Source organism: Xiphias gladius, chromosome 18 (genome assembly GCF_016859285.1).
Source record: "Xiphias gladius isolate SHS-SW01 ecotype Sanya breed wild chromosome 18, ASM1685928v1, whole genome shotgun sequence".
Lineage (NCBI taxonomy): Eukaryota > Metazoa > Chordata > Actinopteri > Istiophoriformes > Xiphiidae > Xiphias > Xiphias gladius.
This window is the reverse complement of record NC_053417.1, coordinates 19,342,706-19,358,731: the sequence shown is the minus strand read 5'-3', so window position 1 is coordinate 19,358,731 and position 16,026 is coordinate 19,342,706. Positions and strand designations below refer to the sequence as shown.

The 16,026-nt window shown below is 38.5% G+C and overlaps 1 protein-coding gene across 7 annotated transcripts in view; it reads left to right on the top strand.

The window, feature by feature from the left end:
* LOC120804346 (rhodopsin) overlaps positions 1-16,026 on the top strand; it is a 51,399-nt gene that overhangs the window by 2,013 nt on the left and 33,360 nt on the right. The window contains exons 1-3 of one of the 7 annotated variants that reach the window (XM_040153766.1): positions 776-784; positions 12,537-12,625; positions 14,761-15,928. The exons of 3 other annotated variants lie outside the window; for them this stretch is intronic. In XM_040153766.1, coding sequence (XP_040009700.1) covers positions 12,583-12,625; positions 14,761-15,584 — 867 coding nt within the window. In that variant the 5' untranslated portion in view covers positions 776-784; positions 12,537-12,582 and the 3' untranslated portion in view covers positions 15,585-15,928. Of the gene's footprint in view, positions 1-775; positions 785-12,533; positions 12,626-14,409; positions 15,929-16,026 lie in introns of those variants that run through there. 3 more of the 7 variants (XM_040153765.1, XM_040153764.1, XM_040153763.1) reach the window with 3 other exon arrangements.

Below are 16,026 nucleotides of genomic sequence, written 5' to 3'. Positions count from 1 at the left end.
ATTACTTGTACAGTTGGTTCTATTGCTCTGGATGAGGTTAGCATTTGTGCTAAAATAGACATTGACTGCTATCAAAACAGAGCTTCTTGTGGTCCTCTTTTCTTGCCATTTTTTAAAATATAAACAGAATATAATTGACTCTATCAGATATATTTGATAGGCAGCAATATTAACTGCCATTAAAAAAACAGAAGAAAAACAGAAGGACCACAGGGATTTTTGTGCTATATTTTATGCTCTTATAGCTCATACTATATCACAGTGCCTTTGCTGTGTTCTTTGCCAGACACTTCTGAGCCTCATGATCCAGTAAAAATCATTTGTTTTGTTTTTGTTTCATATTCGGTTAAACAAACCAACAGTAAGACTCTTATTCATTGAACATGGTACATAAACCCACTGTTGGTTGTTGCAGGGCCAATGAAAGCCAGAATAAGGCTGACCAAGAGGCTAGAGCAAGGCTGAATCCATGAATCAAGGCTGTGTTACTGGTAAGAGCTCATATGGTGGGTGGAATATTAAACTGGGCAGACTGGTACTCAGTTAGACCCTGAGCTCAGCAGTCATGAGCACACTATTTGGCCGTGATCTGTAAGACACTGTCATACCAGACAGTGAGAAGTTCTGTCTCCTGGATGAGCAGAGGGCTTTGGGGAAGTGTTGTGCCAGCAGATTCCTCGACAAGCAACAAACAGATCTGAGAGTACAGAGATTAAACTGTGCAGCAGCAGAATCACAAGAACTGCGAGCAAGGGTGAAGGACAGCAGTACTTAACCACTCTGTGTACGTGAGTACCAACACTTACGCAACTAAGTAGTGGATGATCATGTTAGCATTTGGGTTATTCAATTCTATTCCAAGCCCTGGAGGAATTAATGATGGGCCTATCATATTTTTGGCAACATAATTTAAGAGGAATTATCTAATATGGGTTGTGTCATTAAGTGAGCAAGTAGGTTGAAACAGAAGAAGCACAATTGTGTGTGTTTATACACGAGGGATTGAGAAAGATGGGAGAGTGTATGTGTACAGTGCGTTTAATTTTATGTATTGTGTCTAAAATAGCAGGCTTAAACCTTTTTAACAGTGGTAATCATGACAGACATCAAAAGATGCTGCACAGCTTCCATTTATGACTATGGAGACAGTCTTTCACTTCACAAACATGCAGGCAGATGCAAACACATAAACAATAAATATTCATCTGATCCAGCTTTTATCAGCCACCACACACACATTCTGTACAGCACATTTGCCTTTCAAAGGCAGACAGGGAGAAGTTTAAAATGAAAAATACATCCATCCTTGTTAGAAATAATCAGAGTCTCCAAAGGCAGGGAGGGTGTTTCAAGCACATGTATGTGTGTGCATTTGTGTGCGCAGCTATTCCCTTTCATTGTCTGGTGGGAAATGCTAATCTGCCATGTGGCTAATGCAGGATTAACACCTCCTTTTCTGCTCATAGATTTTTGTCCAAACAACATACTGATTGGTTAAATAAATGTAAACATCTTTTCTATATTTTATTCTTAGTCTGTCATGTTTGATTTTTATATTTGTCTGTGTCCACTGTCAGCACGCAGTAAGAGTTAATAATTCAGAACCACTTGCATCTAAGAAGACTGGACCATTTATAGCTACAAATGGTTTTATATATGTATTTGATGGAAAGAAAGGACACTCCACTCAGCATTCAAGCAGCAGAAAATGCAGAAGGTACCAGAACAGAACTCGGCAGACATGTATCACCGAGATATGGCGTCTACATAATGCACAAGGCAAGAAATGCCAGTGAATGTATGATTAATAAGGAACCAAAACAGGGGCAGGAGGTTGGGCTGGAGAAGGCGTGAACAGCATCTGTTTCTGGCTGGTAGAAGAAAACTGCATAGCCAGTCACAGAAGCAGTAATGAGCAGCAGTGTGTGAGCCAGCCAGTTTGTAAAGACCACCAGATTGACTTGATGGAAGTAGAGCTGCAACTAATGATGATGATGATGATGATGATGATTCTTCTTCTTCTTCTTCTTCTTCTTCTTAGTAGTAGTAGTAGTAGTAGTAGTAGTAGTAGTAGTAGTAGTAGTAGTGTCAATAAAATGTTGACCGAGACTTGCGAGTATTAAAGCCCTTTGAGGCAAATTGGTCATTACTGATTTTGGCGTCTATAAATTAAAACATTGTCCTCGCATTGCTTATTTGTCCAACCAACAATAAAAACATTATAAAAAATAGAAACACTATGAATACTTACATTTAAGTAGCTGGGTCAAGCAACTGTATGGCATTTTTAGAACCTGACTGAAATAGGATTTTCAAAGAGAATACCAACATATATTTTACCAGCCAATTTATTTTACTACTTAAGAAACTTTACTTAACCAATTAATCAATTATTAAAATTGATGTTGATTAGTTTTCTGTCAGCTAAAACATGACTTGACAGAAAGGGTGACCTGATACTGAACATCTAATGACGTGCATGACTTGAGACTTCTTCCTTAACTAACATTATCATTTTAGCCATCCTAGCGGCATTGCTATAGGGATGGTGAGGTCAGTCTGTCGGTCGGTCCGTCACTTTGGTCCAAACTGAATCAACTACTGGATTGATTGCCATGAAATTTGGCACAGATATTCATGTCCCCTTAGTTGCCTCAGTTTGCTCTTATACCTTCTGTATGGCTTTTTTAAAAATTATTATTTTGTCCTGCTGCTGAAAAGTATCACCTTAAATGTCTATAAAATAAGCTCTATTTCTTGTCTTTTTTAAAAGTGTGAACGGGAGGGAGTTTGATCTTAATGCACTGATGCTCTTCCTCAACTGCATTAGCTGGTCATGTGGACAAAGTCACATGATTCCCTCTCTCTCACAGTCAATTACCCAGCAGGCCAGTTGCCATGCCAATCATCAGACCCCCCATGTAATTCAATAAACAGACCTGAGGCCTCCTGGTCCGGCTGCTTATGCAGGGAACACTGACGAGCAGACTTCAATCAAATATAGCTGTCCAACTTTGTAGCCTTGAGAGAGATGCTGGAGTCTTCAATAGCAGTGAGTAAGTATCAAAACACAAATCCTCTTGACGAGGAAAGACGGTTTGATCATTTCTATTTTTGCCTCCGGTATTTACAACAGTGATACACTTAATATTCACATATACCTACAGGAAAATGCTTCTTTAAAAACATTTTATTCATAAATCAAGCTAATGTAATAACATGTCTTCTCTAAAGGAGTCAAATCAGGTTACCAAGCAGATGGGGTGTAAAGCCTTTGTAGTCTATTCCCAGTCACACCCCTCGGGAGCCCAATCCATCATCTGCTGATCTGTCTCAGAGTCTGTACTAGTCCCTCCCTCTCATTAAGGAAATGAAAGCCTTAATTGGAGATTGTGTTATTTCTCTGACATGCTTGAAACTCTATCTCCCCTTCTGTTCCTCTACATTGGAGACGCACTTGACAAATTTGGGGAGGCAGCTCCACTGATGCATATCCTGGTTAAATGTTTTCATCTTCGCCCACTTTCTACTATGAGCCCAATGATTAATGCCTTCAAATGTTACAAGCATGCTGGATCACCAAAACTAATCTGTGGTGGAAATTGGAATGAGTGGTGGCGAGCTGCTCTTACAGTCACGCATCAATAAGAATTTTGTTTTGAACAAAAAATAATCTTGTCAATGACTAGTACAGTGGCACCGTGGAATACTGCTCCGTTAGTGTAGGACAGACTCACATATAATAAATATTAATGCATCTACAAACATTAGCATGGGCCAGCTTCAAACAGGCCCACTGTTTAGATGCCCTTTGCTTTCTTTTGACCTGTGATGTCTGGAAATGAAAAACAAAACGGCGTGATCATGTTTTATGTTTCTCTTGTTGAGGCTACAGAATGAATAAACAGTGTAACAAAGCACCTTCAATATGACAAGAAGGAAGAGTGTGGTCCATCTTTGTGCTACCAGGACCTAATAGCTATAATACACCAGGATCTTATGCACTTGTGAGTTGCTTTAGACCCTGATCCTGCATAAACAGTGTTGCAGAAACACAGTATTCTTGCATAGAAGGTGTTAGATACACATTAAAAACACATCCAACTGTTTTTGTGCATCTTGTATTTTGAAGCAGTGAGATACCAGTGGCTGTGGCAGTGGTAGATGCATCTTCTGTAGTATTAGACTAGATGATATGGTTTGGAAGACGCTTAGTTAAAGAGCAGTACTGCCGTCATTATTGGGGATGTTAAGTCAAGCTCAAATGTTACCTTAAGCAAATTTTTGTTGAATTTACTTTAGTTTCTGATCAAATCACTGCTGTCTGCTGGATGTTGAGCGGTTTTTATAATGCAGTGGACAAAAGAGAGCTTAATCTTAGATATTTACCAAAGTTGCCTGTAGAGCAATAAATTGGCTGATATTAGTGTATTGCAGATTGATTTCTGTGTATATGTCAGCAGATAAAAAATAAGAAATTGAAGGTGTAGAAATGCCAAGATGGGTGACAAACTAAAGGACAAACCTGAGTAAATGAATGGAGAAACATAACAAATGCAGATGGACCACACAGGTGCACTGCATGGTATAATTAAGCAACTAACATCCAATCATACTCTGTGGCATGTATAAAAATGCTGAACAGGCCCAGTTGATTCTGATTTTGTATCAAGATCTGAATGACTTTGAAAGAGGTTTCATCGTTGGGGCAGAAATGGCAGGAGCTTCAGTCAAAGGACTGCTGAGCTGGCTGGTATTTCAATAGGAACAGTAACTAAAGTGACATCTGCAGTGAGATCTTTGGGAAAGACATCAGTAAATAGGGTGGGTAATTGTGGTTGACAGAGCATTTTTTGATGACCATGATGATCATGTGTTAGTGCGATATGTAGGGAAAACGGGTGACTAAAATGTCGATGCAGGATGTAATCGAACTGTGTCAGCAAGAACAGTCTGTCAACAATTATATGGAGAGGGATATTATAATAGGGTTGCAGTGCATAAACCCCTCATTAAAAAGATGAATGCACATTTGAGAGGTCAGTGGTGGAGAAACCATAGGCACTGGTCTACAGAGATGTGGAAAAAAGTGGTCAGATGAGTAATCCTTAACCATATTCTTGACAAGTGGACGAGTGCATGTGTGGCATACACCGAGAGAACGGTACAGGTATGAATGCTTGACCCCTACAGTGAGGGTATGTGGTGGCACTGTTATGCTGGGGGGGGTTTGCTGGCATGGTTTGGAACCACTTGTCCCCTTTGAGGGAAGGGTCACTGCAAATATATACAAAGTTGTTCTCAGTGATCATCTTTATCTTATGATGAAACATTTCTGTCCTGATGGGAGGGGTCTCTTCCAGGATGGCAATGCCCCCAATCCGTAGAGCATGAGGGGTCAGTGATAGGTTTGATGAGAATGAAAATGATGGGAATCATATGGCATGGCCTGGGCAGTCACTTTATCTCAACCCAGTTGAACACCTATGGGAGATTTTGGACCGACGTTTGAGACAGCGCTCTCTGTCACCGCCATCAAAACACCAAATGAGGGAATATGTTTTGGAACAATGGTGTTACATCCCAGTAGAGTTCCAGAGGCTTGTAGAATCAATGCCAAGGTGCATTTAAGCTGTTCTGGCGGCTTGTGGTGGCCCAACACCTTACTAAGACACTTTATGTTGGTTTTTCCTTTAGTTTGTTGCCTGTCTGTAGTTTGTCCACCAGAGAATACTGAAGGGTTCATTTTTCAACTGCTAAATGTTACGCTCAGTACATATCTAAAATGCAAATTTAAGGAGTTTACGGCGCTGTGTAAGCGTCATTTTCATTCTTGCTTAATCTGCAGATTATTTTTATTAATTGTCTATGAAATTTAAAAAAAGTTGGAATAATGCTCATCAAAATTTCTTAATGCTCAAAGTGACGTTTCCAAATGTCTTATTTTGTTTACCAACAGTCGAAGACATTAATCTAACAATGATAAAAAAACAAAGAAGAGTAACAAATTCTGAAAGAAGCTACAGCCCCAGAATGAATAAATCAATTGCCAAATAGGTTTTTTCCAATTAATTTTCTGTTGATCAAGAAACTAATCTTTATAGCTCTGAAGGGATCCTTCTCAAAAATGTTGATGTTAAAAAATGACTCGGCTGATACATCATTATTAGACTACTTTGACTTTTGGTACCACTCTGATATTGGTATCAGCCTCAGAAATCCAGTAGCAGTTGGGCTATACTTGCCATTTCAGACAACTTGGGACAACTTGTCTGCGCATGGATGCATTCAGCTGTATTCAGCAGTGGAGCACCACTTGAGAGTTGGATCTGTTGCATTTTTGGATATTTATATTTAGATGCCAGGTTTGGTTCAGGTTTGGGGGCTGTGGATTTGGGATGATTTGGTCTTAAAATCAAGTCCATTTAGTAGCTTTGGACCAGTTTTAGCCCAGCTTGGATGATTTTGGCACATTGTTCATGACTAATATGGCATGAGTGCTGTATACAGGGGGACTGTATTTAGGTCCCTTTTTGGCTGCCTGGCTACATGTGCTTACAACATTAGAAAGATTCAGGATGAAAATTGCCCCTCTAACAGTGTACCAAAAGCAAAGGAGAGAACATTGTCAATCGAAGCCTGACAGTACAACAAAAGCCAAGACACTGGGACCAAGCCTGACCTGGTTGTTTACTTTACTAGCTTACATGTTCTAGTTTACAACCCCAAAATCTGTGTAGCTGTTAAGCATATGAATTATGAGATATGATAAAAGAAGTTTAGAGAGGGCTGATGAATATATGGTTTTGAAGCAGTTGTTGTGTGATCATGTGCAGATGAGAGCGTGGGAGGTGGTGTGTGTGTGTGTGTGTGTGTGTGTGTGTGTGTGTGTGTGTGTGTGTGTGTGTGTGTGTGTGAGTGTGTGTGTGTGTGTGTGTGTGTGTGTGAAAGTGTGTGTGTGAAAGTGTGGAAGTGTTTGGTGATGAGGGGGACATTTGTGCGCACAGTGAGAGGTTTAACTACCAGCATCTGGAGCTTCTTACTCTAAACCCCAAAACATCAAGCCAGGAGAGGTAAGAATTAAGCTCAGCCGGATGGTTTAGTCCTGCTTCCACTACATTGTGTGTGTGTGTGTGTGTGTGTGTGTGTGTGTGTGTGTGTGTGTGTGTGTGTGTGTGTGTGTTCCAAACTGAGGACATCGCTCTCCACACACTCAGGATTTCAGCACTCGGCACATACAGCATGGATTCATCACCTTAGCAACCAGTCAATTGAAAGATAATGAATCATGCCAAAGACTGCTAATTTCTTTGCAGTTGTCAAACATGAACAATGGGTGGTAAGGAGGAGTCACAGAAACGTCACCACTGACAGAATGTTTTTGTGTGTGTCTGTGAACTTGAGAGACTACAATAAGGAGACAGAAAGGAAGAGAAGCAAAATCAAGGCTAATCGGAAGATAGTGACTTATACTTAGATACCTGATAATTTCAGGTGAGAGTAGATGGCGTCGCCACAGCATGATCTGATTTCCTGCAGGGCTCCAGTGAATGAAGCTGTAAGAACACCTCTGACCTCATCTTTTCTGCACTTGACTGACTGGGCCTACATTAATTAGTTCATGAAATGGTGCTACTAATTGAGCAACAAGATGCAAATATTGCTTCAGTTTATTGCTATAGAATCAATAATTATGCAGAATGTGAGCGATTTTATACCAAGCGGTACACGGAAGGTTAACAGCTCCCACTGCTGGCAAACATGCTCAGAGCATGTGCAGCACCGGAGATTTTTAGTCAACTGCCCTTTTATACTTTGATTGATTCACAGTAACGTTTTCAGCCTTGAAGCACAGTCAGAGGAAAGTGTTTTCTAGTGGGGTAGGAGAAATTGTATACTTTATCCAATGGCATATTGATTTGATTTGATGTGATTATACCTAAACATGGACTATATGTGACTAAAGCACCAGACAATTACTGAAAAGCAAATTAGTGCTTAAATGATTACAGTTAAAATTATCAGTCAGTTCATCAAAAGAATAATTGGCAGATTAAGTGATCATGAAAATAATTATTAGTGGCAGCCCTACACTGAACACAAGGGAAACTATCCCAAAAAACATACTTACACACCTACACCTGTACAGCTGAAAAAAACACACACGAATTTATCAGTTAAAGTTTGCTGACTGCACCCTCTTAAATGTGAGAGTTATCTGTTTTTCTCTGTTTTATGTTTTACTAAATTTAAAACTTTGGGGTATTGGACTGTTGGTCCAACAAAACGACAAATGTGAACGTGTCACCTTTTGGCTCTAGGAAATTGTAATGAGTATTTTTCGCTGTTTTCTGATATTTTATAGACTTAAGGATTTATTCATTGACTTAAAAAAAAAAATCAACAGATTAAGGCCATAACCAGGGGTTAAAGGGTCCTGGGGGGACATTACTTTCTGATTTGTTGAGTGACTATCTCGATGGCATCAGCTAGAAGGAACGCCAGGCTGCAACACACGAAAAGTTTGCTCGACATTATGTATGAAACTGCCAATCAGATTTATTTACTTATTATTCGAGGGTGCCAAAACACTGTTCCAAATCGTTCTGGCCAAATTTAAATCCTAGCTGTAACTAACAATTATTTTGATTATTGATTAGAGGTCTGAAACTCCACATCTAACCTTTAATTTTCTGATTATTTTCTCAATTAATCATTTTGTCTATAGAATGTCAGAAAATAGTGAAAAATGCCTTTTACAATTTCTTGGGTGACACTTTCAGATGCTTGTTTGGTCCAAGATATTCAGTTTACTATCATGTATGACAAGGAAAAGCTTCCAGTTCCCACATTTGAAAAGCTGGAACTAGAGAGTGGTCACCATTTTTAGATTTATAAAATGATCATTCTTTTATCAAAATAGTTGCAATAATAATTGATAATCAAATAATTGTTTTAGTTCTTTTTGAGGCAAAAATGCCAAAACATTTATTGGTTCCAGCTTCTCAAAAATGAGAGGATGTGATGCCTTTGCTCGTCATACATTAAAGTAAAGTAATTGTCGTTGGGTTTTGGACTGTTGGATGGACAAAACAAGACATCTGAAGAGATTTCCTTGAGCTGTGGGAAATTACAATAGACATTTTCAGTATTTTTTGACATTTTATAGACCGAACAAATAGTTGATTAATCGAGAAAATAATGGTTGGTTGCAGCCCTAAACTAAAAAACATCAAAGATTCTTTTAATTGCAATATGTGAGAGATTTTTCATTGTTTGGACAGTGAAATTCAAAATGAATCCTCGAGACCAGCTGATGTTATTTTTGCTCTTACGGGCCTGATGATGTATAACCCTCAGTGTGAAATGTATGTGGGGGCTGGTGGTGTGGAATGTGCCATGTCCTGGTCACAGTGTTCCCGCCTCTCTACCGGTCACTCAGCAAGAGAGTTCCTGTGGGCAGAGTGAGAGAGCATCACACTCTGCCCACACATTTGTCCTCTAAAAACCACAGTCATCTTCATATGCAAAAAAAAAAAAAAAAAGAAAGAAATCAGGCAGTGAGGCTGCGGCTGTTTGAACATAGTCAAAGTTTTATTTGTAAAACACGTGTAATATAATCGGTTACAACCAAGTGAGACTCATTACTGTGTCCAAATGTTTCCAGGATTGACAACCACACCTCTGACAAAGGAAACACTTGCATGCTCCTCTGATACAGAGGTTGAAGAGTTTTAACACCTAAATATTAGAAATTTCTTGTTACACTGACAGTAACAATACAGTAGTCCTTTGCTATGTAAAATGTGCTGTCAGGGCTATTTTCTTGTGCCCTTGACAAGATTTCGAACACTGCTTCCTCCAGACCATGTCCACCCCAATGCAGTAACAGTACATCTCCTGTGCTTCTACGCATTTCTCTTTGGAGAGAAATTCATACATTATTCATAAGAATAAGGCTGAATCTTGGTGTATTATTCATTAGAGGTCCTTGTCTGAGGCATCTAAAAATACAGTTCAGTGGGAATCAACCAGTTTACCAAACAATAAAACCAAAACCATGTCCAACACCCACTGTTTATACACAATTTCACAATGTAACAAGAGAATCAAGTTTTGCTGAGCTACATGAACAACCTTACGTCACTAAAAAGATAAGATTAGGATGATTCATGTAGCTGGTTCTGCATTTACTCGAAAAAATGTCTAGGGTTCATAAGTAAACCACAAAAATCCTATTGGGTTCCTGCTTAATGTAGGAAACAAAGACTGTAAAATACTGGGTAAAACATGATTAACAACTTTAAGGACAGAGAAAGATTTTAGGGAGGTTTAAATATCTTGACAGACATATATTTAAACATGGAGATAACTGAGAAGAAAGCATTTATTACCAGCAGTGGAAGAGCTTATTTGATCCTGAGGTAAGCTCTGAAAAAGTAATCCATTACATTGCATTCAAAGTCTTCCTTAAGTAAAAGCACAGAGGTATTATCAGCTAAGTATTGAAAGTAAAAACACATTCTGCAGAAAAATTACCCCTGTGACTGAAATATCAGCGTGTGTGTGTGTGTGTGTATATATGTGTGTGTGTGTGTATAAATATATATATATATATATATATATATATATATATATATATATATATATATATATATATATATATATATATATATATATATAATTATTTTTATTTATTTATATATATATATATATATATATATATATATATATATATATATATATATATATATATAAAATAAATATATATATATATATATATATATATATATATATTTATTTATATATATATATATATATATATATATATATATATATATATATATATATATATATATATATATATATATAAATAAATAAATAAATAAAGTAAGTGTACTTACTTTGGCTTCCTGAGGAGGGCAGCAAAAAACCTACAGATCCACCAGTAAAGACACTTTGCAGCAACAGGTCTGTTCTGATCTCCTCCTGGATCTGTAAATCCTTTACAGCATGTGGATGACTAAGAGGTGCAGATTGTAGCTCTCGTGTCTCTCTCACTGGCTTTAGTCTCTTTTGTCTTTAACACATTCTTTGTAGTTTGATGGCATCAGTCTAACTAAGGTTTTACATAGAACCATAGTGACGTATTATCATATCATATTATCATATATTTGTGTGCTTATCCACAGTATGATTAATTTATACACATTACCAGACTGTCTATTTATACAATTAAATGGTCAATTATTTGGTCAATGAAACATTAAAAAGAAGTTGAAAACACCAGTTACAGATTCGCCAAGACCCAAAGGAGTGTCTTCAAATTGTTTGTTCTATCTAACCAGCAGTCAAAGCAGCAAATCCTCAAATTTTTGAAGTTGAACCCAGCAAATCTTCAGCACTGTTGCTTGAAAAATGACTTAAATGATTAATCAGTTATCAAAGTTGCAGTTTTTTTCCTCCCTGATCAACTAATTGCTTAATTGACTAATCTTTGAAGCTCCATGCTAGACTTGAGAATTGAGTCACAAGATTCAAGAGTTTTCATTACGGATTTTGTCAGTGTGGTAGATTATGTGTGGCTGAAAAACTGTAAATCTCAGATCCAGGCTACAGATTTGTAAAATGTTAAAACCATGAAAAGGGTTAAATTCATTCTATGGTGACTCTAGAAACTCAAGAGTCACAGTAGAGAGAATACCAGCCATTCACTGAAGATTCTTTAATGGCCAAAATATTTTTTTGAGTTTCCATTGATGAACCGCTATATGTGTAAAAGCTTTTGGGTGCTATTATTTATAGGCATATAGACAATTGGTAAATTTGTTTGAGTTTACACCCATCCTCAGTTAAGGCTATTGCCTGCAAGAGTGTCACTCAAACCTCCAAGTACATTTTCAAGCTATCTCTTTTTTCCCCATAATTTTAAGTTTTCACCAATGATTTCATAAACAATGTTTGATAGTTTCCTTGCAGTACAGTAACCACCAATGATGTGAAAATAAAAAAAAAATTGCTGTGGCAAGTTTATTTTTAAAATTATGTCATCACACTAATTGCCTGTCTTTACGCTTTCCACCTGCAAAGCAGCCCAGGTTTATAATCATGCACTTGTAAACTAATAGACATTATCATCACTTTTCAGAGTAGCTGAAACATATCTGTGATTCAAATGCAGTTACTGCAAATAATGGGCCTACTGGGAAAAAAAAGGAATACATGTATAAACATAAGCTTTCAGAAAATGATGCCTGGTCTTCTATTACTGTAAATTGTTATATTGGTCACATAGTCAATGTCATTTACTCTCCACCAGAGAGCACAGTTTACTCAGAAAGAAAAAAAATTACCTTTACTTTCCTTAAACCCTTGAAGTAGCCTCATAACTGACCTTGCCTCACCCCATACCAGAATAGAAATACCAGACTGTTCTTTTATGTCAGTTGATGTTCTTGATAATCAAGACTTTTATCTTTCATGCAAATGTATTATTGAAAGTGAAATATGTATGTATTTAACCCTGTGACAAGGAGCCAGGGCCCTGCAACATTGGGCAGGATAATCAGGTGTAGAAGATGGATGGGTGGATGTGTTTTGTCCCAAAGACCGGCTGAATTTGGGGGTGAGTCTTCACGTGTTTTATCATCTTAGGTCTTACATATTTTCTGTTCTTCTCTGTTCCTATTCTTCTTTTTTCCTTTTGTTTTACTGCACTTATTCAAATATATAAAAGTACTACTTTCTGCTAACGATCCTGCAATGCATCTATGTTTCATCACTGGGAAAAGTACTATGACTCAACAGTTGACAGTGATGATAATTAGTAAATGTCCAAAATCTCAAATTACTGCTCACTATTGAGTAAAATATTGGGTGTCTAATATATTGCTAGTGATTTCGGACATGGCCCAATTCACCCTGTATTAATAACGCAGATTTATTTTTGAACCCAACATTGATACATTTTCACCTTGTAAATTGATATGGTGAACTTGTTAGCAAACAGTTGCTTGTTTATTAAGCAGGTAGTGTACAGTGGGTTATTAGAACATTTTCGCTGAAAATATGTTCCTACTGTGGATGAAAATTACGCTATGAGATTAGTGAGAGTGAACCAGAACAGTAAAGTTACATGTCGGACAGCTAAACAATGAGCTCAAACTTGCTATAAAACTCTGTAAATTTGAAGGGAACTGCAAATTCGTCATTTGATACATTATTAGTATAAAAATATTTATTATAGTTGCTTTACTATACTGACACCACAATGGGCTCCCAAAGAGGCCCATATAAATAGTGTAACTTTTCAAGTTTTGTCAATGTTCACACTGTTTCATTATTTCATATTAAGTTTGAACTAAAAAAATAAAAAATACTGGAAAAAAAAAGCACATCTGAGGACAGCAACATCCTCCTGAGTGAGAATGTCCCTCTGTGACATTAAATCCATTACAGGCCTGTGAGAGTAACACGTTCATAAGCCCCAAATCTCTTTAATACAACACCCATTAGGAAAGTGCTGAGCTCTTTACCAACTGCTAAGATGGTCTGCCATTCAGCAGCACCACTGACTCAGCTCTACATTCAATATAGCACAGAAAATTGACCACTTAGCATGCATTAATACTGTATATGAGAACAAGATATATTTTAAGAAATTTTCAAAGCCTGTTATCCTCTGCTTCCATTTTGGCCAGGATGCTCCTATACATACTTTACTAATGTACCTGGGACGAGACTCACTAAACTATATATAAAATACCCAATTCTTTGCAGATATTTTACAAACATTTTTCAGAATGACACTAAAACCACATGACTATGGGATGAATTCGTTTTTAAAATAAAAGTTACTCTGTGTTACATTAAGAGTTTGGGGTTACAAATCATGAAAATAATTAATTCAAAGCCTTGCGTGGTTTGACCCATTTCAGTGTTGGGGGTTTTGGAGGTTCTCCTAGCAGTAGGCAGAGACAGTGAACCGGGGACCGGTCCATCACAAAGTTAAACACATTTGCACAAAAATTTATATTTATATATGAACAAATCAGTGGTGGTAATCCTTGCAAACATGCACATTTTTGCTTAAGAAGTCTGAGGAAACTTGAACAAATATGGGAAATCTGAACTGTGCACAGAAACATTCGCCCTCAGTTGGTAGATTTCAAATGCAGTGTGCACGAAAAGATTTTACTTTTTTTAATGAAGAACCATGTTGTTATGTTTTAAAATAAGCAGTCATTGGATAGTTTGATGATAGAGCAGGTAAGCAGGTGTAACCTTAATATCTTGATGAGTGGTCAGTTATGTTTGCAGTGATGGCTGGATTAGATATTAACTGTGGCCTAAATCACTTTGTGCTGACGGATTTGGAAAGCGATAATCCAAGGTGTGCCTTTTTAAAAGCCAGACTGTGGCCACCTGGGTCCATTTGTAGCACGGCCCCTCTCCATCACTCTCCTGAACAGCCAGAAGAAACACCACCGAAGGGCTGATCGCGACCGCAAGCCGCAACCATGAATGGCACAGAGGGACCATTTTTCTATATCCCTATGGTAAACACCACCGGCGTGGTCCGGAGTCCTTATGAATACCCTCAGTACTACCTTGTCAACCCAGCAGCTTTCGCTGCCCTGGGTGCCTACATGTTCCTGCTTATCCTTATTGGCTTCCCCATCAACTTCCTCACTCTCTACGTAACCCTCGAACACAAGAAGCTGCGAACCCCTCTAAACTACATCTTGCTGAACCTTGCAGTGGCTAACCTCTTCATGGTGTTTGGAGGATTCACCACTACGATGTACACGTCTATGCATGGCTACTTCGTTCTAGGTCGTCTTGGCTGCAATCTGGAAGGATTCTTTGCTACCCACGGTGGTGAGATTGCCCTCTGGTCACTGGTTGTTCTGGCTATTGAAAGGTGGGTGGTTGTCTGCAAGCCCATCAGCAACTTCCGCTTTGGGGAGAATCATGCAATCATGGGTTTGGGCTTCACCTGGTTGATGGCCTCTGCTTGCTCCATACCTCCTCTTGTTGGTTGGTCTCGTTACATCCCTGAGGGCATGCAGTGCTCATGTGGAATCGACTACTACACACGTGCAGAAGGTTTCAACAATGAATCCTTCGTTATCTACATGTTCTCCTGCCACTTCTGCATTCCACTGACTGTGGTGTTCTTCTGTTATGGCCGTCTGCTCTGTGCTGTCAAGGAGGCTGCTGCTGCCCAGCAGGAGTCTGAGACCACCCAAAGGGCTGAGAGGGAAGTCACCCGCATGGTCGTTATCATGGTCATCGCCTTTTTGGTATGTTGGTTACCCTATGCAAGTGTGGCCTGGTGGATCTTCACACATCAGGGCTCTGACTTTGGACCAGTCTTCATGACCATCCCCTCCTTCTTTGCCAAGAGTTCCGCCATCTACAACCCAATGATCTACATCTGCATGAACAAGCAGTTCCGTCACTGCATGATCACCACCTTGTGTTGCGGGAAGAATCCCTTCGAGGAGGAGGAGGGAGCGTCTACTACTGCCTCCAAGACCGAGGCCTCCTCTGTCTCCTCCAGCTCTGTGTCTCCTGCATAAAAGGGCCGTCAACAAAGGCTCCATGACCCACTATCCGAGAAGAAGACTTCTGCTCCCCCCGGGAAACGACTGAAGGATATTGTCTACAGAAATAACTTCCTTTTTGTATTTTTACAAACCAGTTGGTTCAACCTAAAGACAGCTGCAGGAAAGGTCAGCCCATTACAGAGTTGTTCCTGTTATGTACAGAATATCCAACTTAACAATCTATGAGAATTTTTTTTCCTGAGAGGAAAGGGGAAATGTTATCTTTTACAGTTGGACCCTATATGATATTGGCTTATTTTTGAATGTAGAGGCATGTAATCAAGGCAACGTAAAATAAAACGCACTTTGCAAATGACTCATGCTGTTTATGTTTTACTTACAATTTGGGTGGCAATGTTCATATGACATAGTTTATTTAATCAAATGAATAAATGTGAATGACCTATTCCAAGTG